The 26,204-nt window shown below is 33.7% G+C and overlaps 1 protein-coding gene and 1 long non-coding RNA gene across 2 annotated transcripts in view; one reads left to right on the forward strand and one right to left on the reverse strand.

The window, feature by feature from the left end:
- The window catches only part of LOC106007199, a 121,860-nt gene extending 118,285 nt beyond the window's left edge, over window positions 1-3,575 (forward strand). Inside the window, exon 6 of the long non-coding RNA XR_006607592.1 lies at window positions 1,856-3,575. This is a non-coding gene — a long non-coding RNA (uncharacterized LOC106007199). The remainder of the gene's footprint in view (window positions 1-1,855) is intronic.
- Window positions 1-26,204, reverse strand: part of GLRA3 (glycine receptor alpha 3) — a 194,628-nt gene that overhangs the window by 75,832 nt on the left and 92,592 nt on the right. Inside the window, exon 4 of the mRNA XM_013063301.2 lies at window positions 455-678. Within this exon, the coding sequence (XP_012918755.1) occupies window positions 455-678 (224 nt within the window). The remainder of the gene's footprint in view (window positions 1-454; window positions 679-26,204) is intronic.

A 26,204-nucleotide genomic window follows, 5' to 3' on the forward strand; every position in this document is an offset into this window, starting at 1 on the left:
AGGCTGAGCCATTTATTTTCTAAAAACTGGATTTTGGGGCACCTGGGTGGCTCAGTCAGTAAGCCTCTGCCTTTGGCTCTAGTCATGATCCCAGGGTCCTGGGATCAAGCACCACATCAGGCTCCTTGATCACTGGGAAGCCTGCTTCTCCCTCTCCCATTCCCCCTGCTTGTGTTCTCTCTCTTGCTGTGTCTCTTTCTCTGTCAAAAAAATAAATAAAATCTTTAAAAAATAAAAAATAAAAAAATTTAAAAAGTGGATTTTCAAGAATTAGTCATACAGTTTCTAGATCTGGAACTTGGGTCTATTATTGGTGATTGGACATATTTGGGAAATGGTATATTAGAGGAACTCAAGAAGAACAATGATAGCACTTACTCAAAAATCTCAAAACATTTATTAAAAAAAAACAACACAGTATTTCACTGGAATCAGGGATTTGTCTATGACTCACCTTATTGAGTAAAGAACATTTCCATTCTTGAAAATTCGTAATAATTTATTGTCTGTAGTAACTTCATGAAAGTTGGCACCCTTTTCATTGGCAAAGAACAAGTCAGGTTTCCAAATGGAGTCTAGCATAGAAGGGTCTAGGTCTAAAGAGTCATCAGGATATTCACTATACGCAAGGCGGGGATCATTCCATTTCTGACGAAGAAAGATATTCACTCTGTAATCCTACGATAAAATAAAGAAAGAAAGAAAAAAAACTGCTTTAAAAGTTCAGACTCTTATGTGCTATTCCTTGGGCACCTCTGAATTTTAGCAAAAGCCACTGACATGCTTGTGAGCTTTCCAGACCCCACAATCCTCACTACTAACAAGAGTCATTTTAGTTACAAGGCTTTGCCCATATTTTCAGTGATCTAAATGTCTCCAAAGAAGAGGTCACAGAAGAGTACAATTTTATTATGCTTATATTTTGCCATTCCATTCAAATTTTGCTTTCCTAATTTGTCAGAATAAAATGTTGGATTGCTATGAGACATTTGAAGTAAAATATTTTCATCTTTGCATTTATTTTCTAGAACCATTTTTTTCAGTAGATACCCAATAGCATCCAGAATGCATTTAGTGAAATTTTCTTGAAAGCTGTTTTATAAAAGTGATTATATATTCTTCTTTACAATGAAGATACATTTCCTCATGTTTAATATAGTAAGTTCCATGAAACAGGTGATTTGGAAAAAATAAAAGGTGATTTTGAAATAATGAAATAATAATAAAGGGACATTATTGCCAGTAATCCTTTAAGAAGATTTGACTAAAGAGTTTTCCTGATTAGACTACTCATAGTTGACTTAAAAGGGGGAAGAGTCAAAGATTTCAGTCAAATTCTTGTTCACAATTTCTGGGCTAATGTAAAGAATGACATAGATTTATAGCCAGGTGTGTGCGTGGGTTTTGTATGTATATGAACATAAGCACTAACTTTGAATTTATAAATACAATTATCCCATTATATTTTTGAAATGATTGAAAAAATTAAACATTCAGACTTTGTTATAAGTGTGAATGAAGTGAACATTTGAGGAAGATTTCATTTCCATGGAAAATAGCTAAGGCTGGAGATATTCAGAGAAACTGAACACCAGTTTTCATCTTTTTTTATTCCTTGAAAAGCAAATTGCCAGTTAACAGAATATAATAACCAAGCAATCACAAAGAATGTTTCTATAATATCAGACCTGGTAGACTGCTTCTCTTGTAGGGAGGTCAAATTTCAGTAGCAAATGTTACAAATCTGTATGTTCTCTTGATTATGATTTGTGCACAAAGACCCTTATCTTCTAACTGCAACTGAGTTTACATACCAGATAATGTTTTCTTCTTTTTTTATTTTTTTGCTTGCTAGGTGCCCCATGTATCTTCCAAAGTGACAATGAACAGAGTTCACTTCAGCTTTTTACCACAAAGTTCATGATAATATGGAAATCCCACCAACCACAAGGATCTGCAGAACCTGTAAATGGGGATATATGAACAAGCTTCTACCAGCCAGGTCACCCTCCCTTAGTCTAGAGTTCAGTTGACCAAGAAGCATAGCTCTCTGATTGGTGACCAGTTCTTGCATTGCTTACTGCTCTGTAGTCTGTGTCTCATTCCTAATTTACTGCCAAAGGAATAGGTGATTGGACTAAAGTAGGTTTCTCTCTGTCTTAACCAGAGGAGAAGATGAAAGCAACTCCAGTTATAATGATGCCTGCTAGGAACAATAACTGACAAGTGAGGAATTTCCTTACAGTCTGCATCTGTTCCCCACTGTGAGGCTAAAATAAAAGTACTTTTAAGCTACAGTATATATAATAAAATTTAGTTGAATCTCCTTATCCTATACTATTAGTTTAGTGATAAATTTTATAGACAGATCTTCCAGGAACTTTTCCTACAAGAATGCGCTAAAAGACAAAGCAAAACAGAAACACAACAACAACAAAAACACAAAAACAAAAACCACCCAGGGATCCTTCAGTTTCTGTTTCTAAATCACACAAGGCAGAAATCAACTGTCACCTATCATCAAGGCCAAATGTTATCCTATATCCACTGTGTTCTTTCTGTGAATAACCAGAAATATCTTTGTTTACTAACATACTTAGGCCTTTGGTTTAGGACCAGGGTCCAAAACAAAACTGACAAAACAAAAATGACCATCTCCTGAAAACCTAGAAACTAAGGTTTTAACTGTTCTTGAAGTTTGGGTTTTCAATAGTCTGCAAATGACCATTGTTCTGGGAAACTACCCTATTAAACAACCAAATTCAGCATTTTGAAAATAAATTTTTCAAACTTAATCCTCATAGCTGGTGTATCCCATTTATACTGGGCAACCAACATAATTTGTGAGTCCTGATCATTTGTGTAAATAGAGTAAATTAAATGGTAGTCAAATAATGCCACCTAAAAGAAATCCTTGTAACTTGAAATAACTTGCCTAAACTAAAAGACCAGGAACTAAAGCAGGAAACAATTTTGCAAAATAGAGATAATGGATGTATATGCAGTACATGCAAAACATTCTAAAACAGACTTACTAAAGTTGGTTTAAAATGTAATTATCCTTAAAATGCAAAACATACATAAAGTCTAATCATTTCATTGATGGAATTTTCCCTGTTCACATGAGTTATGCCCTATAAGGGTGAAAATATAGAAAGGTTATAAGTGAGTAAAAAAAAGACAATAATAAATATGATATAACATATATGAAAATGAAATAAATATTTATATTTCCATTTCTGAAATTTAGACAGGTATTGAACTCATTCATAAGTCTTATAAGGCAACTGAATTGAATTTTATATGGAACCATAAAACTTTAGGACAGAGACATTTAATGATTCTCTTCTCTACAAACTCCTTTTGCAGTAAGACCTTCAGAAGTTAATCTTACTTTTTCATCATTTTTTCATACTTCATAATAAATAATATTTGTTATATGTTATACTGTATTAATACCATTCCTATCCATTGCCAAAGAAATAGGTGGTTGGACTGAAGTCAGTTTCTCTCTGCCTTAATTATGGGAGAATATGCTTTAATCAAAACCAGTTATAATGATGCCTGCTAAGAAAAGTAACTGGTAAGTTACATGTTAACTATATGTTATATACTTAATGTATATGTTATATTATATTAGTATATTATCAATATAGTAAAGTAACAATGATGAAATATAGTTATTTCATACTATAGAAAGACTAATTTTGACATTTCAGAAGTCTAAAATTATTATTATAATAGAATGATATACCTTATTTTAATTAGTTTAAATTAATGTTTTAAGAAAATATTTTATTGACAATGTAAAGTTATATATCATGTTTGGTTTTGAAAGTAAGTATCCATTAAAATCTAGTTCAAATTCCATCTATACATGACATAGTAAGTAATAGACCTTATATTTGAAATTTTACATTGTGAGGTACAAAAAATAATAATTCAATTAGGCAAATTTTATAATGGTTCATATACTAGACTCAGTCTTTTGGGGATCGAATCTCAGCTCTTGCAGTGAGATAGCTTTCTAATCTTGCTGTATCTTGTTTTTTCTTCCTTAAAATAGGGATAGTTATAATAGTGCTTCCTTTTGTGGGGTGGCTGCAAGCATTGGATTTGATCCACATGAGGTACTTAGAACCACACATTAAATATTAGCTTTTAGATCCTCAAAATCAAAATTCATATTAAATACAAATTTGGTTGTATTTTCCTTTTATAAATTAGTTTTTGAAATAATAGGGGCATTTTGATATGCCACATAAGAATTTGGGTTAGATAATTGTAATTTTGAACCTGGTGAATAATATGGAAAATTTTCAAACCCGTATGATAAGCTTATCATTAACTTTTTGTATTAAATTTTGCATTTCAAAATTTATGTATTTCTGTATTTCCTGTTTTTATTCAATGCCCGTCCCCCCCATCGCTCTATGTAATAGGTTTGTGTTCCAGGGCCCTCTTCTATAATGGTACATATTGTTGCTTACCTATCACTTTGTGCCGCATGTTATACTAGTTGCTTTGTGGATTCCTCCTGCCATCCTCATAGCAAATCTATGAAGTAGGTGTTATTATTTATGCAGTTTTACAGATGTGGACTGTGGGACCAAGATAAGCCAAGTAACTTCAACATGATTACAAAGCTAATAGGAGGCATAGTTGTAATCCAGACCCATAAATTCTGGCTTCAGAGCTTTAAAGGATACATTGCCAGCATTATATACTGACAGTTATGATTGTCTTGCATGCAAAACAACTGTTTTGTAAACTAATGCAAAGATCCTGGGTTTATGTGGTGTATGTTTGTGGGTTTTTTTGGTTGGTGTTATTTTTGATGTTGTTTATTTGGTTTTTTTTTTTAAGGTGTTTGGGGTTACTGATTAACATCCATACTGATGGGAAATTACAGACACCTTATACCTAAATGTTATCCAATTAAATCTAGTAGATACCAAGTTGTCATTTCTCCATAATGAGTACCCTGGGGAAAGACCAAAGTTAGTAAAAAGCACAGCTAGATGTAGCACCTAAAATAACATAGAATATAATATTCATCTTTGGCTCTCTAGGGGAGTATAGGATTGCTAGAAACTAACTAAAATGACCAATTAGGGAAAAAGTAAGGAAAATCATCATTAAATGTTAATAAAATTTGTTAAGTGCTTCTCTTCCCTCTGGTCTCTAACTGTGAATTTCCCTAGTGTTTTCAGGTAATTTCCAGTCCGCAGACTCCTCCCACTTCTCCTTCCTTTTCTCCCTGCCTTCTTACTTACTTCTGCCCTGTCCTTTCCTTGTTTTTTGTTTCTTTCTGTCTCTGTGCAGGTTCCCCTTCTCTCCTCCTCCACCACTTCCCCATACATGAACACGCACACACTGCCTCTGTAGGACTAGTGGCCACATTTCTGTACTGGTGATGTATGCAAGTGGTTTTCAACTGTGTCCTTACAGAGTAAAGGAAACAGGTCTCTACAGTACAATCATTATTGATACCTTGATGTCTTTTTTTTTTCTTTTCTTTATCCTACACTTTTTCATGTAGTTGAAATTATATTGGGCATGTGGTTTTTCATCTTGCATCTTCACTGAATGAATTTCATGCCTTTTCTAGTATTCTTTTTAATCATCATTCTTTCTTTTCTTTTCTTTTTTAGGTTGTTATTTAAATTCCAGTCTAGTTAACATAGAGTGTAATATTAATTTCAGGTGTGTAATACAGGGATTCAATACATCCATACAACACCTGATGCTCATCACAAGTGCCATTGTTAATTCCCATCACCTATGTCACCCATTCCCCCTTCCATCTCTCCCATGTTTATTCTCTACAGTTAAGAGTCTGTTTCTTTTTTTTTTTTAAGATTTTATTTATTTATTTATTTGACAGAGAGAGAGAGAGAGAGATTGAGAGCACAAGTGGGCAGAGAGCAGTAGGCAACAGGAGAGGGAGAAGCAGGCTCTCCACGAGCAGGGAACCAGATGCAGGCTCCATCCCAGGACCCTGGGATCATGACCTGAGCCGAAGGCAGCCCCTTAACAGAATGAGCCACACAGGTGCCCCAAGAGTCTTTTTCTTGGTTTGTCCCTCTCTCTCTTTTTTCTTCCCTTTGCTCCTTTGTTTTGATGATGCATTTTTCTTACACAAATAATTTTTCATGTGATCACTTAGAGTCTAGAACCTACGGAATCATGCAAGCGGCAAAAGACTTAAATGTGTTGATTTATTTAGTATAATTAAACTTTTTTTTCATTATGTCTCAATAGATTTGAGCAAAAATTAGCGGTATAAAGTATTCTTAAGAATGAATGTGCTAGGAATATTTTCAGAAGATAATATTTTTAAAAATATTTTTATTATTAAAATATCATAAGATAGAACAAAAATAAATAATATCACTAACTAGAATATTTTTTCTAAACATCTTGAATGCTTTCCAATGACTGTAAACATTTTAATCTAAAATGATGAGTATAGTGGAAACTATCACTGCCTTTCTTATTTATAATGTTATTTAATAAAATGGTTTTACAAATTCAACAATTAGGATACTAATTAATCTTTTGAAAAGATACATTCAGGTTAAAAAATTCAGTTTCTTTTACTGTTTTTAAAATTGTTGATGCTATTGGTGCTGTTATTAGAGAATGGTTTTTAGCCTTATTAAATTATTAGAAATTTATTTGAAAATTATGCAATTCTTAACTTGACACATATTTTGTCATGCTACATTATTATTCAATTATTTTCTGTGAAAGTAAAGTGTGTATGCTCAATGACACGTGCATATATTTGAGCATGAGATAGATCATTTATTTTCACTATAAGTTCAATAGAATTTATTCACATTAAAAATATAAAAAGACCAATGTTAGTCTCAAATTTATTGGATTCATTCAACAACTGTTTATCACATATTGCCAATCTGGAATTTAGTTCAGTGCTGATGATACAATATTGAAAAATGGTCTCTGCTGTGAAATTGTTCATTACGTTGTAGAAGATAGATCATAAACAGACAATTATCTTTCCACATTATAAGTGCTATATTGGAGGCACACACAGCATGCTATGGAAACATAAGGAAATAATAGCTAATAGAGACTAAGGTAGAAGGATCAGGGAAGATTTCCTGAGGAAAATCTAATTGAGCTTGGTTTTTAAAATGAAAAAAAAAAAAAAAAAGAAAGAAAAAAGTTAACTAGGCAAACATTGGGAACATAATAAAACGGGTCCTGTATTTTGACACAAAATCCAGTAATCACTGTATTTTTGTATGATTAATACAGGAATTAGGTCGACTTTAAGCATTATAATTTACTTTTTTATTTGATATCTATTGAACACCTTCTGTGTGACAGTCAATGTGCTGAGGGTTATAAAGTTGAATTATGCATAGTGCCTGTCACCTCCAGGCAAACAATCTGCAGGAAAGGGAATGAAACACAACAAGAATGAAAACAGGGGATATGGAAGGAGTATATTATGAAAATAAGAACTTTACTGATTTTTACTTGGTGTTAGTCTTCTTTCAAAAAATAAAATAGAATAAAGAGTGTGAGAAAAAAGGACTTGATATGCAGGAAATACAGACATAGATGCAGATATAGATGAAAAATGTATTTATAAAGGACATATGCTTCCAACATAATGGTAAACAGACACATAGATGGGCCTTTCTCCTAGACATTATTTTATGGATAATGGAAAAAATATTCACTTTAAAAAAGTTTGCTGTTTTATAATAATATAAAGGTATTCTTCAAAGACAAAAATAGTAACAAAAGTAAGAGTGAGCCAATGCCAAAGTAAAAGCAGTGGTGGTAAGCAAATACAATGTCTAGACTGGGAAACCAAGTCTTGCACCACCACAAGATGGAAAAACTGAACCTGTGACTAAGGATTCATTAATTAGTCCTTCAAGAATATCATGGATAAAGTTCAACCAAATATATGTTTATAACCAATAATAATTTACTACAGACAAAAGAAAGTAGACATGAGGAGATGCAGACTTGGAAACTCCACATCAAAAATATGAGATAAACAGGTAAAATGTATTTAAAGAAATAAAGATAAATCCTGCAATAGAAGCCAATAATGACAAGAATATTTGAAAAATAATAAAATAATAATAAAATGAAAATGCAAGTGTTGAAATTAAAGACTTAATGGATATGTTAAAGCATATAAGAAACTTTTGAACAAAGAACTTGAGGAGACTGTAGAGCTGGGAAATGTCCCAGATGCAAAGTGGGAGAAAAGGAGAGAGAAAATGACTTTCAAGATAGAAGGGGAAGTCTAAAGTAATCTACATCTAATTGAGATCCCAGAGGGATGAAAAGGAATATCAAAAGCCAACAGAGAAAACGACAAGAATTTTGCAGAATAAACCAAAGAAACTAATGCAAAGATATAAGAAACTCAAACATACAAGTAAAGGTAAATAAAAATAAGTCCATATGAAGACATTATATTAAAACTGTAGAATATCAAAGGCAAAGAAAATATGTTTGAAAGAATAACCCTTCTATTGCCAAACAATATCCCATCATATGGAACACCACATTCTATTTATTCATTCATCAAAATGGAGTATTGATACAAGCTGCAACATGGATGAATCTTATAAATATTATGCTAAAAAAAAACAGTCATAGGGCGCTTGGGTGGCTCAGTTGTTAAGCACCTGCCTTAGGCTCAGGTCGTGATCCCATGGTCCTGGGATCGAGTCCTGTATCGGTTCCCTGCTCGGCAGGAAGCCTGCTTCTCCCTCGTCTTCTCCTGCTTCCCTGCTTGTGTTCCCTCTCTCGCTAGGTCTCTTTTTGTCAAATAAATAAATTACATATATATATATGTGTATATATATATATACACATATATATATATATATATTTTTTTTTAAGTCACAAAAGATTCTGTATTGTATGATTCCAGGTATATAAAATGTCCACAGCAGACAAACCTATGGTGACAGAAAGCAGATTAGTAGTTGGGGAGAGGTGAGGAAGGACTGCTAAAGTGTACATGGTTTCCTTGTTAACAATAAATAAATGTTCAAAAATGGTTATAGTGATGGTTTCACAATTTTGTGAGTTCAGTAAAGGTCATTTAATTATAAACTTAAAAGGATGAATTGTATGACATGTGTATGGTATGTATATAATTACATTTTTTTTAAAAAATTGTTTATTTACTTAAGAGAGAGAGAGGGGGGAGAGAAAGCAGAGAGAGGAGCAAAGGGAGAGAGAGAGACTCCCCAAACAGATTCTCCACTGAGTGTAGAGCCTGACCAGGGCTCAATTCCAGGACCCATGATCACCTGAGCCAAAACCAAGAGTTAGATGTTTAACCGACTGAGCCACCCAGGTGACCTCTAATTACCTTTATTGGAAAATACCGAGACTGGTGGTAGACTTTGCATCAATAATGAAACCCAGGATATAGTGGGTTAACATCATCAAAATATTAAGACAATATTAGAGTTAATTTGATTAGTGTACTAGCTAATTCTTCCAAATTGAAAGAAAGACATTAAAGAAAAAGTTTTTTCTTGAACATTTATAAAATGGACTTTTAATTAATGCATTTCAGAGGGAAGAATTTAAAAAAAAAAAACACAGAATGCTATTCTGCAGTGCAAATAGAAATGACGAGCAAGAAACCGGTGAACTGCGATACAAATTTGATTAGACTTCTCTATAAAAAATTGCTATGAATGCATAATTTATGGGGTTGAAATGAACTGAAATATTGAAAAAACAGTATCACATGCTATGACTGATCACATAAGATATGTAGAAATAAATCTTTAAAACTGTGAGATTTTACCTAGAACATTTCCTAATTTCTTGAAAACTTAAGTAGATCAATACATAGGGGGAGATGCCATGATTATGCAAAGAAAGAGGAAATGTTGTATAGGTAACAATTGTGTAAAAACTAGTAGCCAGAGTCAATGTCATTTTTGTCAGAACAAAACAATTTTTGAGAAAACTAATGAGCTAATTTTATAGTTTATATAGAATACCACTGAAGGTCTCGGATAGCCAAGGTATTCTTACAGAAGAAGAAAGAAGTAGAGGGACTTCCTGTAGTAGGTAACTGAAATGATTATAAAGCTGTAAAACATTATGGTTGGTGCAGACAAACTGGCCAATGGGACAAAATGAGTAGTCTAAACAATCTTTATTTGATATATAAAGGAAGTAGAGTTGGATTAGTGGTGCACACATGGATTAGTTAATAAATTGTTTTGCTTACAACAAAAATGTTCAGTTCTATCCCAATAATAACAGTCAAAAAAAAAAAAAAGGTTTGGATGAGTTGAAAGCTCAAATAAGATGGGTTTAAAAAAACAGAAAGAAAACATAACAGAGTATTATAGCTTTGAGGTAATTCTTTAAAAAGCACAATAGTAATGATCATAAAATAAAGATTAATAAATTCTATGAGATCAAATGTTAGGAAATTCTATTCATGAGAAGGTCCCTTAAGGATAATGAAAAGCCAAACCATACTGGAAGATGATATTTGCCACACAGGTATAACTGACAGCTGGCTGGTGCCAAGCTATAAAAGATCTCATGTTAATTGTTGAGAAAAAGAAAAAAAAAACTGAGTAGAAAAGTAGTCAAAAGAAGACATTTCACTGGACAAAGATCACAAATATCCAAGAATTATGTGAAAAAAAAAGTTGAAGCCCACTGATAGCAAAGAAGTGCAAAGTTTAGACTTTAATAAGATACCGTATTTGTACCAAAAGTCTTGTTAAGAATAAAAAGTTTGATGTCAGAGGTTGGCATGAATAGAGAGGAAAATGATACCACATACATTACTGTTGAAAGCAGAAAAAGGTGAGAAAGATTAACTTGTACTATAAATTAGATATATACAAGTACTCAAGAGACCAATATTTCAGTTCTAAGTATAAATCTTAAAGGAACTCTTGGACATGTGTGCCAGAAGACATAACACAAAAATATTTATAGTAGCACTGTTAGCTGTAATAAAAACAAAAACCATTTCAAACATTCATTGACAGGAAAATGGTTAATAAATTATGATTTATCTTTTTTTTTTTTTTTTTGATTTATCAACAAAATTAGATGTTACATAGCAGTGAAATGGATTGATACTGCTATTTAAAATAATGAGGAAAGGGGTCCCTGGGTGGCTCAGTGGGTTAAAGCCTCTGCCTTCGGCTCAGGTCATGTTCCCAGGGTCCTGGGATCAAGCCCCACATCAGGCTTTCTGTAGAGGGAGCCTGCTTTTTCCCCTCTTTCTCTCTGCCTGCCTCTCTGCCTACTTGTGATCTCTATCTGTCAAATAAATAAAATCTTTTAAAAAATAAAAAAAAATGAGGATAAATCTTAGTTAAATGTACTGAAAACAAAGTGTCAAAAATATGCTATGGCACTATTTTTTAAAAGCTCAAAACCAGGCAATCTTTCTCTCTTTCTCTATTATCTATCTATCTATCAATCATCTACCTATTATCTACCTATCATCTATGATCTATCTATTATCTATCTATCTACCTATTAACTATCTATCATCTATCTATCTATCAAAATTTTAAGGGCAAACAAGCGAATCAGAAACACAAAATTCAGAGTCCATAGTCTCTCATGGTTCACCTTCCCTTCCAATTTCCCCCAACTCCCTTCTATCTCCTCCATGCTATTTGTTATGCTCCACAAATAAGTGAAACCATATGATAATTGACTCTCTCTGCTTGACTTATTTCACTCAGCATAATCTCTTCCAGTCCCGTCCATGTTGAGGGTTTTGAAGGGGCGGGGGGTGGGGGGTCAGGGTACCAGGTGGTGGGTATTACAGAGGGCACGGATTGCATGGAGCACTGGGTGTGGTGCAAAAATAATGAATACTGTTATGCTGAAAATAAAAAATAAATAAATAAATAAATAAATAAATAAAATGGGAAGAAAAGGAAATAAATAAAGACAAGAAAAAAAAGAAACACAAAATTCTTTTTTTTTTAAGATTTTATTTATTTATTTGACAGAGATCACAAGTAGGCAGAGAGGCAGGCAGAGAAGCAGGCTGGCTCTCTGCTGAGCAGAGAGGGCTCGAACCCAGGACCCTGGGATCATGGCCTGAGCTGAAGGCAGAGGCTTTAACCCACTGAGCCACCCAGGCACCCAGAAACACAAAATTCTTGATTATGGTTACTTAGGGAGATACTAGGGAAATAGGGTTGGGGTGGATTATACACGTATCTTTTATATTGGTAATGCTCTTATTCTGAGGTTAGGCGGTGGTGTCAATAGTTTCTGTTTTATTAAATTATACCTTGTCACTTACATATATTATTTATGTAATTATATACAAAAGTATTGATATCAGAATATGAAATGAATAATTGGAAATACTCATCGGAACTGTCTATTCATTTATGGGAAATATGCTACACATTGCAGTGTTTTGTCATTGATACACTTTTTGTAATATATAACTCTTACCACTTATTATTAGCATCTTTTTATTGCACATCTTATGTGTTGTGGTGGGTGGAGTGATGGCCCAAGCATAGGTACATCATAATCCCCAGAACCCATGAGTGTGCATCCTAATTTAGCAAAAGAGATTTTGTAGATGTGATTATGAACCTAGAAATTGGGTTATCCAGGTGGGCCCAAGGTAGTTACAATTATCCTTATAAATGAAAGCAGAGTCACCATCAGAGTAATGTGATGTGGGATTGACTTGGGTTTTGATAAAGGAAAGGGGCCATGAACCAAAGAATAAAGGCAGCTTCTAGAAGCTGTATAAAGCAAGGGAATGGATTCACTCCTTGAGCTCCCCCAAGGAACATAGCTCTGCAGGCAACTTGGTTCTTGCTTTGTAAAACCAATTTTGGACTTCTAACTTCCAGAATTGTAAAAGAATGCATTGGTGTTGCTAATCCACTAATTTGGTAAAACTTTCTTAGGATAGCAATAAAAAAAAACTGATATATATATATATATATATATATACACACACATACACACACAATGTATATAATATATTAATATATAATGTTATGTATTAATATATAATGTTATATATTATGTAATATACATTATATATTATATAATAAATATCTATATTTCAGAAAAAATAAAATTAAATAATAAAATATGAGAATGATAATGTATACAAATCAATCCAAATATATATTATATATTATATATATTATATATTACTTACAAATATATATGTATATATTATATACAAATAAATCTAAATATATTTATATTAATATTATATTATTAACATATATTAATATTAATACATATTAATATTATAAATTATAATATAATATATATTATAATATAATATTATATATTATAATATATATATATTTAGATTGATTTGATTTCTTCTGGTTTAGGAAATCAATCCAAATATATATATATTATATATATATAATGTATATATTATATACATTATATAATGTATATATTATATATATATAATATATATTATATATTTGGATTTATTTGTATACATTATCATTATCATATTCTCATATCATTCTCATATTTTATTTTATTTTTTAGAGATCTTATTTATTTATTTGCCAGAGAGAGAGGGAGAGGAGAGCACAAACAGGGGGACCAACAAGCAGAGGGAGAAGCAGGCTCCCCACTGCGCCAGGAACCCGATTTGAGACTCTATCCTAGGACCCTGGGATCATGACCTGAGCCAAAGGCAGCTGCTTAACCAACTGATCTACCCTGGAATCCCTATCATATTTTAAAGAAGTTTCTAGAACAGTAGAGTTTTTTGCCAGCCACTTGAGAAAAGAGAACATTTACAGCAAAAATCACTGAATTCATAGCCAAATGGAAAAATAACTCAGAATTCTTTCTCTTTTTAGGAGTTCTAATAAAAGATCTTGGATCATTTCAAAATGATTGAAAAATAATTTTCCTTTCTCAAAAAATGAGGGCAAAGTGCAAACTCTCTAACAAATGTCTTGCCGGTTTCATTTTATAAGATTTTCTAATTCTGAGGTACTGCACATAGAGGTTTCCATGCATGACAAAACGTAGAATACTAATACTCAGTGGTGGAATAATTGCTGCTAATGTCATCTCCATAATGTTCCCCACGTTGCCTGCACCATCTGCTCCATAAACCCCACCACAAGGAGGGTAGTCATCTGGGGCCACTGATTCTGAAAATAACGGCCCATTGGGAAGTGCCTTTCCATTGTCAGTAAACCAACAGGGGGAAAAAGCCACTTCGTAAGAACTATTTGACTCTTAGAAAGGTTATTTAAAATCTCCCCTTGACTTCTTCATTATCCATATGTGTAATTATCCTCTAGAAAAGGGTAGAATTGTTGTAGAATTATGAAAACATGTTTTAAGTAAGCCTAATTATGTACCGATTCAGGAAACATAAAAGTTAAGCATTCCCAAGAATTAAAGAATTAAAGTAGACTCAAAAATATGTAGATGATAAAATAGAAACAAAACCAATCTCTATTTTTTCAGAATTTATGAGGTTTTTCCTTATAATGATAGTATTTAAAGGAAATATTAGTTATTTTAATTTAACAGAATTGGTCAGAACATAAGTGTGTTGAATCCATGAAATAACACTGTCTAGTACCGTGAACTCCAATTTGTCTTAGTCTATTCAAACTGCTAAAACAAAATACCATCGACTGGGTGGCTTACAAACAGCAAACATTTATCTTTTATGGTTTGGGGGCTGGGAGTGTGGGATCAAAATGTCAGCATGAGGATAAGGCCCTCTTCCAGGTGGTGGACTTTTCATTGTATCTTCACATGGTGGGGCTGTTGAGCTCTGTAGCATCTCTGTATAAGACCGCTCATCCCATTCAAGAAGGTTCCCTCATGATTTATGCACCTCTCCGAGACCCACCTACTACCTTTGACAGGGTTAGGATTTCAATATATGAATTTTGGGAAGACACAAACGTTCAGACAACAGCAAGACTGAAAACTAAACCACCAGCGAAACCAAGAAAGAACTGTATTCCACGGCTCAGTGTTCACACTCCAAGATTAACAATCACTGGGGAGGTAAACTTAGTCCATGGGAACATACCCGGAGAAGGTGATAGACATTTACTCCAATTAATATGGTTCATTCAGTTTGGACATGACTGGTTTTAGAATAAAGATGTGGACAGAATCAGTACTTCCAGTGGCAGTTTCCTTTCAGTGAGAACTAATAATTAATGTTCCTCTCTGGTTGTAACAAGTTGTTCTCTGTCTTAATGTGCACACACTAGTATCATTTCACTAGTGACACCCTTCTGCTTCCTGTGCTCACTTACATTCCTATTCAATTCCCCTTTGTCTGTAAACTGTCTGCCCGGTGGTTCTCAACCTTCTCATAGCCAGGTAGAATGCATTTTCTCCTACAGAGTAGTCTATGCCAACAAATCTAAAAAAAACCAAAAACCAAAACAAACGAAGCCAAAAAACTCAAACTGGCACAAACTTCCTGACTCCTATTTCTGCCTAAATCAGTGTCTAAACCTCTGTTGACCCCATTTAGTATTACACCAAGTAGGAAGGAGTTTATATGTTTCTCCTGGTTTAGGCAACAAAGGCATGGAAATTCTTTGACTACTACTTCCATTCATGACCAAGAATTTATACCAAAATTTACATACAAAATAGAATATGCCCCTTGGTTTTAGTTCTACTTAATGTTATTCCCATAATTTGTATGTTCAAATGAACATAACCATTTACACATAGCATTTACTAATTTGGAATTTGTATATTTAATGACATGTAGGCAGTGATCTGCTTATGATTATTTGTTTTTGGAACTTTTGTTAAATATTTGTTGTTCCAGGGGGCTCTTCGTGGCTCAATTAGTTAAGCATCTGACTCTTGGTTTTGGGTCAGGTCAGGGTTGTGGGATTGAGTCTCTCATCAGTTGGCTTGGGATTCTCCTCCCTTTGCCTCTAACCCTGCTCCCACTTGCTCTCAAATAAATAAATAAATAAAATCTAATATTTATAAATAAATAAATAAACAATTGTTCCACCACTGTACTACATGAATTGGATCATAAAAAGAGAAAAATCTTTTGGAAAATAAACTAATTTGGTCTTCAGAATATCCTATTGTCAGTCAACAATACAAAAGCTCTTTAAATCAAGCAACAAATTTTAAGAACTCACTAACAGGAAGAAAACTTTACTGAGGGGAGCTGAGAGATACTCCACACTAAAAGGTGGATAGTAGTGCCTTAAAATAATACCTTTTTGAAGATCCTTTAACTAAAGTGTTTCCGTGAATGTCTGATGTAAACTCTGTTTACAAAACTATATGCTTTTTTTTTCTTTAAATTGTTGTCAAATGCAAACATATAACATTTACCATTAGTGACATTTAGTACATTCACAATATTATATAACCATCTCTACTTTCTACTTTCCAGATGATTTTCATCACTTTAAATGAAAACTTTGTATCCATTAAGCAGTCACTTGTTTCCAGTTTAAATATATTTAGATTTTTAGTTATACACCTACATAGTTCTAAAATTTAATCTATTATTTTGGGATTATGGTCACACTCCCCTTCATAATTATAATGAATTATTAATACTTAGCAATATGACTTTTGGGAAGAGACATGATTTAGTGAAAGAAAAACAAAAATAGGTATTGTCAAAAGATTTTTGTTTGTTTGTTTGTTTTTACATTTGTCCTCAGTCATAAAACTCGTCATGTAAATCAATTATTTCAAAAAATATTTTCAATATTTCCAAATTGTTCTCAACATTGAGGCTCGTTATCACAATTTTACACTTCAATTGATATTTAAAAATTCAATGTTTTTCCTGAAATATCTCTGAGTCTTCTGGGAATCTTTCAGTTCATGAGGGAGGACTTATATTGCATATAAGTTTTTATGAAACAAGAGGATAAATATTAACAGAAGTTAACTTTAGGAAAGATTTAGTGAGTTATATATTATATGTTCCAGATAAAACTAGATTTTATTTGGGTTGATTCCCTTCAGAGCAATCCAGATACTTCTTACCTAACTCTTTGTTGATCTGAGGATAGGCCAAAAAGCCTTGTGGAGGTTATTAACTGCACTTAAGAGCTACTGGGGAATTAATTTTTTAGAAACAATTATTACATATTGCAATGAAGTTCCCTCTGCCCCTCAGGCCAACCTAGTAGTCTTTAAACTTTAGCAATAAATTTTAGCCTGTGTTATTGATTCACTAACTTTTCTTTGTATATCTGTAGATCATACCTTCTTTCTGAAAGAACATAGCACTTCTGCACATCATGAAAGAGGAATCAATCCTCTTTGGATTAACCCTTAGCTCAAGCTCCAAGCACCAAGATAAGGTCTGTAGCTGGCACCATTGAGTCTACAAGTTATCAAGAAATGTTGATGAACCACTATACTCCCTCTACTGATTAACTGCCCTAACTCCTTTAAAAACCCCTGGGCCAGACAGAAACCTTGGAGTTGGCCTTTAGACAAGAGTTCACCTTCTCCCCAGATGATCAGTCTCCTGAATAAAGCTATTATTCCTTTCCATTCAAAACTCATCTCTTGAGTATTGACTTGTTGAGTGATGGGCAGCCAAACTTGGGTATCAGTAACAAATTTTGGTGAGCCAACCAGGAGGCAATGCTACTGTGGCATTCAGTTCCCCTGAGAATTTCAAGAAGGCCCAAGCTAGGAACTTGGATGGCCACAGGAAGTTAGCTGCCAGGGATTTGTTGGTGTCGGGGAGGAAATCTGGAGGATCTGTCCCTATAGCAGCCAAGACTATTTTTGTCCCAGAGAAACTCCTTGCTGATTTTCTACTGATGCTAGCTGCCAGTTTTGCTTTTTGGTTTGATTGAAAAGGAAAGGAGCATTTGGGGAAGGTGACTAGCTTCTGGACTAGGTAAACCCTTCAGAATGTATACCTATACAAGCAAGTTTCTCATTTAGGAAGCAACAGTATATGTTCTTCTTTTGTTATCCATGTTCTTCCCATTAGAAAGGTGTGGCTTTGGGGAGAAACTAAAAGGGACTGAATAACCGTTCTGCATTTGGAATTTGAAACAGCTCCATTTTGGCATGTGTGGGGGTTGTATTGCCTTGTGTTAAATTAGTGTCTAATGGTAAGATCCACCTCTGTGCTACCAAGTAGCCCACTGGGCTGAATCTTGAATAGGTGGAAGGTAAGTAGCCCAGAACCTATATTTAAGAAGAAAGACCATTTTTATTGTAACACTTCCTTGTTATGTAGACTAAGCTGGGAAGAAAGATGGCCACAAAATAGCTTTTTAGGATGTCTTCCTTCCTTTGGGTTGCCTCAAAACATGGGGTTTTAGTCTGGCTCTCTTGGCTTGTCTAGAGAGCCATTTGGTTTAGTCAGTGGAACTTTGATATCTTTGGGAGGAACCAGAAACTAAGAAACCATTTGGTTCAGTCAGTAAAACCCCCAACATCTGGGGGAAAGTGGTTGTCAACAGAGGTACTCTGGGCTCCATGTAATTACAGTTTTGTTTCTTCCGTGTTCTTTCTGAACTTTTGCTCAGGAAGATGAGCAGTACTCCTTCTGTTCCCAAAGAAATTCCATTAGGACATATTTTCAATAAATGTTTCAGAGGATGGAAAAACAAAACAAAACAACCCCCAAACACAAAAGCTGTTTTGCAAGAGGGACAGATGGAGACAGAGTTGGCAGCACCCTTGCACCTCTGCCTTTTCCTCCTCTTCTTCATGTTTCTGCACCACCATGGGCAAGGCTCACATACCAGACTCCTATACCCTCCTCAGCACCTCAGGTGCCATTGGCTTCTGCTCCTCCTACCCTACCAGGGAATGAAACACACCTCAAGCCATGAGGCTGCCTTCTAGTGAAGTTCAAACTGAAGCACCTGCCAAATCAATAAGAAGGGGAGTCCAGAGGATCCCCTGGACTTAAACCCTCACTTTAGATCTCCCCACAGGAGTCTCAGGTAAAAATTTCACAGTGAGAAATAAACTGATTGAATTTTAGTGGACTCAGATGCACATATTCAGTTTTGAAGTTGTTTTAAGGGTGTTGGTTTAATTAAAATAGACAATTTTTTAGAGTTATCTACATTAAATATTATCTCAGTGCTTGGAGTTCGTGCAAAGGGGTTGTCTGAAGGGGTCTGGTTCCTGTTTCATGATGTACAGATGTGTTCTGTTCTTTCTGGTAAAGAAGGTAGGATCTACAGATACACAAAGAAAGTATAGTAGTTAATCAATCACATGGGCTAAGGGTGGATTTCTAAAGCTTTAAATCACTAGGTTGGCTAGAGGGGGCAGAGGTGATTTTGATACCCCACTGTCAATTTCATCATTCTATATCTATGGGACAAAAGACTAGGGGCAAAAGTCTGTTTTCTGTAACTACCTCCTGCTGATCGGGGGTGATGTAAGGGATAATAAAGTGGAGAAGTTTAAGAGAGTGAGAGAATCTGGTTTCTGGCACAAAAGTCATAATTGTCTTCCTACATTCATTCAGACCCATGGTACTAATTCTTGTACATTTTAAGGCAGCTTTTTCGTTATTTCCAGAAATTCTTACTCAGATTAGTTTTATGGTCTTAAAGATCAGGAACCTGTATTGGTCAAAAAGTGCTTTTCAGTAGTCTCTTTGAAGACCTAACATATTTTGCAAGAGTATCAGAACAATAATCATAAATGACAAATAATCATAAATGGGCGTGACTAAAGATCTGATGAGACTTCATTATAGTGTAGCTGGCAAGAAAACCTGATTACTTCAGTGACACAAAACATTTCAATAATTAGAATGTAGAATGTCAAGTGATGGCCTTATATTGGGGCTTCCTAAAACTTCAGGAATTTATAAATTTTCTAGAACCTTTAGAGCATTTAACTGTATAATACAACCTAAGATGGTTTATCATCATTTGTTTTACAATGCTTCCCAAGGAACTGGACAGACCAAATAAACAAGCTTAACTAGTCAAAAAGACTTCATTGATTCCAATCTTGAAAAGTTTGTTAAAAACCTCAGCAAGTTTTAAAGTGCATGCTGATTTAAGATTATAGATTCTTAGAAAACAATACTTATCTGTTTAACCAAAGCGGCAGTAAAAGATTTTCCTGGCAAAATCTCAAAAATGTTACTTCACTTGTTATGGGATTGTAAAGATCCTCTCAGGAGTAAGGCTGTGAAACCCTTATTTTTATTCTTGGAGTTTGAAAAGTCTCATCAATTTTCTGAGCTAGATTAAAAGGTTTCTAAGAATCTTAAAAGCATTCTCCCATAGAATCTTGATTCCTGGTCCAAAGTAGGGAAACCTTAGTATCCCAAAAAAATGGCAAGAGAATCAAAGGAGCAGAAGTACCATTACCTTCTATTAAAATGGATAAGTACAGTTCAAAATGAAGACAGCTTGAAAAATTCTCAAATTTCTATGGGCAGGATATGCATTGAAAGTATACTCTGCAGCAAACATGGTCCATTTTTTATAGAAAAGTAAAGATGACTCAGAAGGCAAAACCAGAACCCAAATGCTGAAGTCAAAATCCACAAAGAATCATTTTCAGGGAGTAGGGCTGGGCTCCAGCCATGTTAAGTGGAAGGAGATGTTTGCCTAGACTTTAGAACTCTTATGAACCAGTGACTGTAAGGAGAGTGGCACTCCCCAGTCCTCCCCATCATTGAACAAGAGTCTCTATTTCAGTTACCCTATTCTCCTGGTATCTTTGAGTATTGACTAGTTATCCATTCCAATAGGTGGAATGGATAACTTCTTAAGTCCTCTTGATCTTTTGATGAAGAGGAAACAGTATTAATATTGGCCCTTGGGGAGCCTAATTTACCCTTGGACCTTATTTAGATGGCAAGAACCCCAACTTTAAAACACTGTCATAATGAGACAAAGAAGCTGGGGTTTTTAGGAAGGGGGTGTGTATATTTTGCATGTTGAAAGAATGTGAGTAATTGTCACTAGAAAGGAGATTGCATCAGGTTAAAGATGGCTAAACCACCTTGCAGTTTATACCCAGTCTCCTGAAACTATTGGGCAAACTGTCTACCCCTGAAATACCTGATACCCCTGACACCCCCAAAAAGCTATGTGAGAGGAGCCACATGAAGGTCTTTTTTAACATTTTTTTTTAATTCAGAGAAATCTTACAAATACAGTTCTAACAACTGTGCATATTATTGAAATAAAGAACAGATCATTACCCACAAATATTCTCTTGTGCTGCCCTTTATAATTAAGCCATTTCTGCACCTATTCCTTTAACTTTAAAACCAGTGATATACTCTTCATCCTTGTCATTTTGCCTTTCTTAGAATGTTACATAAGTGGAATTGTACAATATTTAACCTTTTAAGTCTGGCTCTTTTACTTAGCTTATTTTGTGTATCAATTTATTCCTTTGACTCGCTGAGTAGAATTCCACTTATTGGACAATGGAATAAAATTCCATTGTATGGACAAGCCACAGTGTTTATTTGCCCACTGACGGACTTCTGTTGTTTTCCCAGTATTTTATGATTTTAGAAAATTCTTCCATATGCATTTGTATACAGGTTTTTAAGTGAGCACAAGTTCTTGTGTCTCTTAAATCCCACCTAGGAGTAGGATTACTGGTTCATATGAGAAGTTATATGCTTAAAGGTAGAAGAAAATAAACTGTTTTCTAGATTGGCTGTACAATTTGCACTCCCATTAACAATATATGAGACTGAGAGTTGTTCCTTTATCCTTACCAGTATTTGGTATTCTCAGATTTTTTTTTTAAATTTAACTTTAGGGGCACCTGGGTGGATCATTGGTTAAAATTTAATTTTAACTTTTCTAATATGTGTGTAGTGGTAACTCATTGTGGTTTTAATTTGAATTTTGTTAATGACTAGTAATGTTGAACAATTGTTTGTGAACATATTTGTTTTCTATATATATTTTTTTTTCTTAATTGGGGAATGACTAAATAAATTTTAAATATGGACGATATATTTGACAAGTTATGTTGTGAAACTATTTCTCAAATAAAGGCATTAAATGAATATAAGTACTTCACTGAGTATATTTGGGCTGAAATATTTATTCATTTTAATTTAAAGAAATTACAATTGGGAATATCGTTCATTTAGTAGGATTTTTTCTCACTTTACTAAGTACTGTGGGGCAAATATTTTATCAATGAAAAATATTATTCTATTATGAGTCATTTGAAGGTTTCAATGCCTTCTAGTACAATAATCATAAAATTCAACTTTAAAAACCATTTCAGGTAATTTTATGAAAAAAAAAAGCACCTTACATCCAGAAGTAACAAGACCATATAGGAGAAATTACTCATTTTCCAGAAAAACATCAGTGACACAGTATTAGAAGCACACAAATCTAAAGCACTAAGAAATATGACCGTTTGCCAACATAGTTATTCTGCCTCTGTTATATTTTAATTGTCAGATAATTTACATTAAAAAGTTTTTTTTTTATTTGAAAATATACACCTACATACAGGCATATGTTGTTTTTATTGTTTTATAATGAATTTTTTATTTTCTTTTTTGGGATAAGTTTAAACAAATATTTTGTAAATTCTCAATATAGTAAAACTAATTTGTTAGGCAACAAATAATTTTCAAAAATAAATCTACATTATTTTAGATTCTTCTTTTATTCTCAAATCTTTTCCTAATCAGAAGATAGATTATATGGTTACCTTAACCTGAAACATAATAGTGAACTCATTATATTATAAAGACCCTTATAAAGCCAATTGTCCAAACAACTAAATACCCATAAGATCAGCTGTAATTTATAGGTACAATAGGCTCTATTCTGAATGTAAAAGTAGTGTGAATATCTGCACTCAGAGTTCAAATACTGAATCAATTTTCGTTTGCTATGTAACAAACCACCCAAAACTTAGTAGTTCTATTGGCTCACAATTGTGTAGATCTGTAAAATGAGCTAGGATCAGTTGGGAATCCTGTTGGGTCTTTCCTGTGATCACTCTTACAACTCTAATCATTTGGTTGCTTGGTTGGGGCACAATGACCTAAAATGCCTCAATCCTAGGTCTAATCTTTACTTGCTGACTGTTAATGGAGGCACCTTAGTTCTGCTTCACATGGTTTCTTTGTATCTATTAGGCTAGGAAAGTCTTTACACATCAGTCTTGGGGTTCTAAGATGGGAAAAGCAGAAAGCTGTAATGTCTCTCCAGGTTTAGGCTCAGCTCAGCAGATTGTAGAGTGTCACTTTTGCCACACTGTTTTTGATTAAACCAAGTAGTAAGACGAGTCCAGGTTCAAAGAGAGGAGAAATAAAATTAATTCCACTTTCTGATGAAAGGAAGAGAAAAGTCACATTTCAAAAAGGTGTGGAAAGAGGTATGGGAGGAGATCCTTGCAAATAAATTACCATTAGACATTAGGGCAATGGATGGAAAAGATGGCAAAAGGTCAGGTGTTGGTGCATGAGAAAAACTGACCTGTATTTTTCTTCAATATGCATATCTCCTGGAGATATTACCATTTTAAATCTTAGCATTATCTTTGTAGTAAAATAATTTAAAAATATTATTTAAGAAAATTGATGCATCAGTCAGAAAACAAGACTTTAGAAGACAATAGCTTGACAACTTTTCTTTCTTCTGACTAGACACCTTTTTCACAAGAAGAAGGATCACAAAATATTTTAAAAAAAGAGAAAGATTTCCTGTTTCCATTTATAGTCTCAAAATCACAAATACTTTATTATTAAGGAATATGTAGAAAAAATTAAAGGAGGACAACATAACAAAGGTATTCTATATTTTGAATCAGGGGACTATTACTTTAAAATTATAAGAATGATATCATTTTATGGTGCAGACTATGAAGAACAGATCTAAAAATGTATAAAGTAAGAGATTATTTGTTCAACTCTGAGTTTTGTTTGGCTTTGAATCCAAATGAGCAAAACTCCTTTTCTCAGCATACAGCATAATTGGCATTAGCTAAAAATTTCCTAGCATAGCTTTTGTAAGAGTAAGATTTAAAATAAAATATGACAAAACATAACTCAAAAATTGTTTTTAAATAAGAGAAATGGGAAGAAAATACCTTCAAGTTCTTACAAATGTTCTTCACTAGGAAGCTGAAAGGCCCAAAATTGAATCAGTGTTTCAATATTTGCAGACATGGTAACCAGGAGCATATCTAAATCATTTGGGACTAAGAGGATCTATTGTCCAATGTTTTAAATATGAGCTATTTTGAGAAATATGATTTGAAGAATAAGAACACTAAAGCTTGCTTCAAGTACTGAACTGGTCAGAATGAATTAAGTTTTATAACATATTCCACAGTAACCACAGTACTAAAAATTGTCGAGGGCAAACAATTTAGCCCTAGTAAGTAATAAGAAGTAGAAGCCTCAGCAAAGAAAGAGGATTACAAAAACATATTGCATTCTGAATCTAATAGCCCCTAGGCTTTTATAGGGCAAGATACTGCTAACCTCATACAGCAATTTAAGAAGGTAAAATAATCTCCTCTTCTGTTTGAAATATTTGCTTTTTCCTTTCTGCTCAAGAGTAAAAAGAAGGTAGACAGAAACTCAGATTTGTGATGTAAGTCATTTGCAATTGTAAAGTCTCCATGATCACAGCAGACAAATGACAGCTCTTAAAGCCTGTCTGCTGGCATTTCATCACTTTTCCCAGGACAAAAACTACTAGGAGAGAATTTCTATGAATATATCACTCCTTTTCTTAAGTTATCCTGATCCTTGTGAAACACAGTTTGCATCCTAAGGAGCAGAGTCAAGGGGAAGCGGTGATGCTGTAGAAGAGAGATGTCAGATTATTGGAGGTGCATTCTGTTGGCTCTTTTGTTTTTCCTTAAACTTCCTATTTCACAGCAGCAAGAAAGAACAACCAATTTGATTGTATGAAGCTCCGTACAGGTTGTGAACCTAAAACATTTCTTTGAGAAATCCATAAATAAGGTATTTCCTCCATTCTGACTTTAGATTTACAGAAAAGTTGACCAAATAGTACCTGTTGTTTCTGTAAACCTTTCCGCCTTCCTCTAAGTTGATATGGTCTATAATAATAGCGTAGTTTTTGAAACCAGAAAACTAACATCGATACAGTACTATTAACCTGTCTATAGACTTACTGTGAATTCATGAGTTTTCTCTTTAATGTCCTTTGTTTTTTCGTTTTTCTGGCCTAGGATCCAATCCAAGATCTCACATTGCATTTAGCTGTCCCATAGTTTCTTCCAATCTGTGACAGTCCCTCAGCCTTTCTTGTTTTTTTTTTTTTTTTTTTTTTTTTTGGTCTTTCATGTCCTTCATGCTTTTGAAGCCAGTCATTTTAAAGAATGCCCCCCAGTTTGTTTATTCCATGTTTCCTCACAATTAGATTGGTATTATTTATTTTTAACAAGAATATCAAAGAAAGGATACTCTTCTCATTGCATCATATCAGTGACATTCGATGTTGACATGTGTCATTATTGGTGATGTTAAGCTTGATTACTTCCATAAGATGGTATCTCCCAGATTTATTCACAGTAAAGTCATAGTGAAGTTTATTTGTTACTCTGCATTATATCTTGGGTCTCCCAACCCAAATCCTGACTGATTTCAAATATTTATTTGTTTCTGGTGAGGTGAAACATTACCTTGTTTCTATAAGTCAGGGGCATACAAAATTATTCTCATAGAAGCCAATGGCATTTACAAAACATTTTGTCATTTCTGAAACTTGGGTTTCATCTACGTAAAATAGACATAAGTCAGGGTTGCTATAATTTTCACTCAAAAACTATTGTTAGAACAATGGTGTGTCTTAAAAGTGATAGCACCTTAGAATGACATGTAGACTCACAGAAAGAATGAAGCCTTAAAGTTGAAGAATTAAACTCTATCTGGGTTACATTCAGAATTTATATTTTACATAATTATAACCAAACTATATGGACCCTTCTGGGATATTTTGTATTATTAGTCATTAAATATTCTGGTTTTTCCCTACATTGTTCTTTCTTTGAAGATGAACTATATATTGTATGTTTTTAATGTATACAAAAAGATGACTTGAAATACATATACATAGAGAAATTATCATTAGAGTTGAGCAAATTAGCATGACTCCTCACTTAGTCACGTTTTTGTGTGTGCAATGAGAACACCTAAAATCTACTCTTAACACATATCT

Source organism: Mustela putorius, unplaced genomic scaffold, assembly GCF_011764305.1.
Source record: "Mustela putorius furo isolate JIRA1106 unplaced genomic scaffold, ASM1176430v1.1 tig00000682_pilon_pilon_pilon, whole genome shotgun sequence".
Taxonomy (NCBI): Eukaryota; Metazoa; Chordata; class Mammalia; order Carnivora; family Mustelidae; genus Mustela; species Mustela putorius.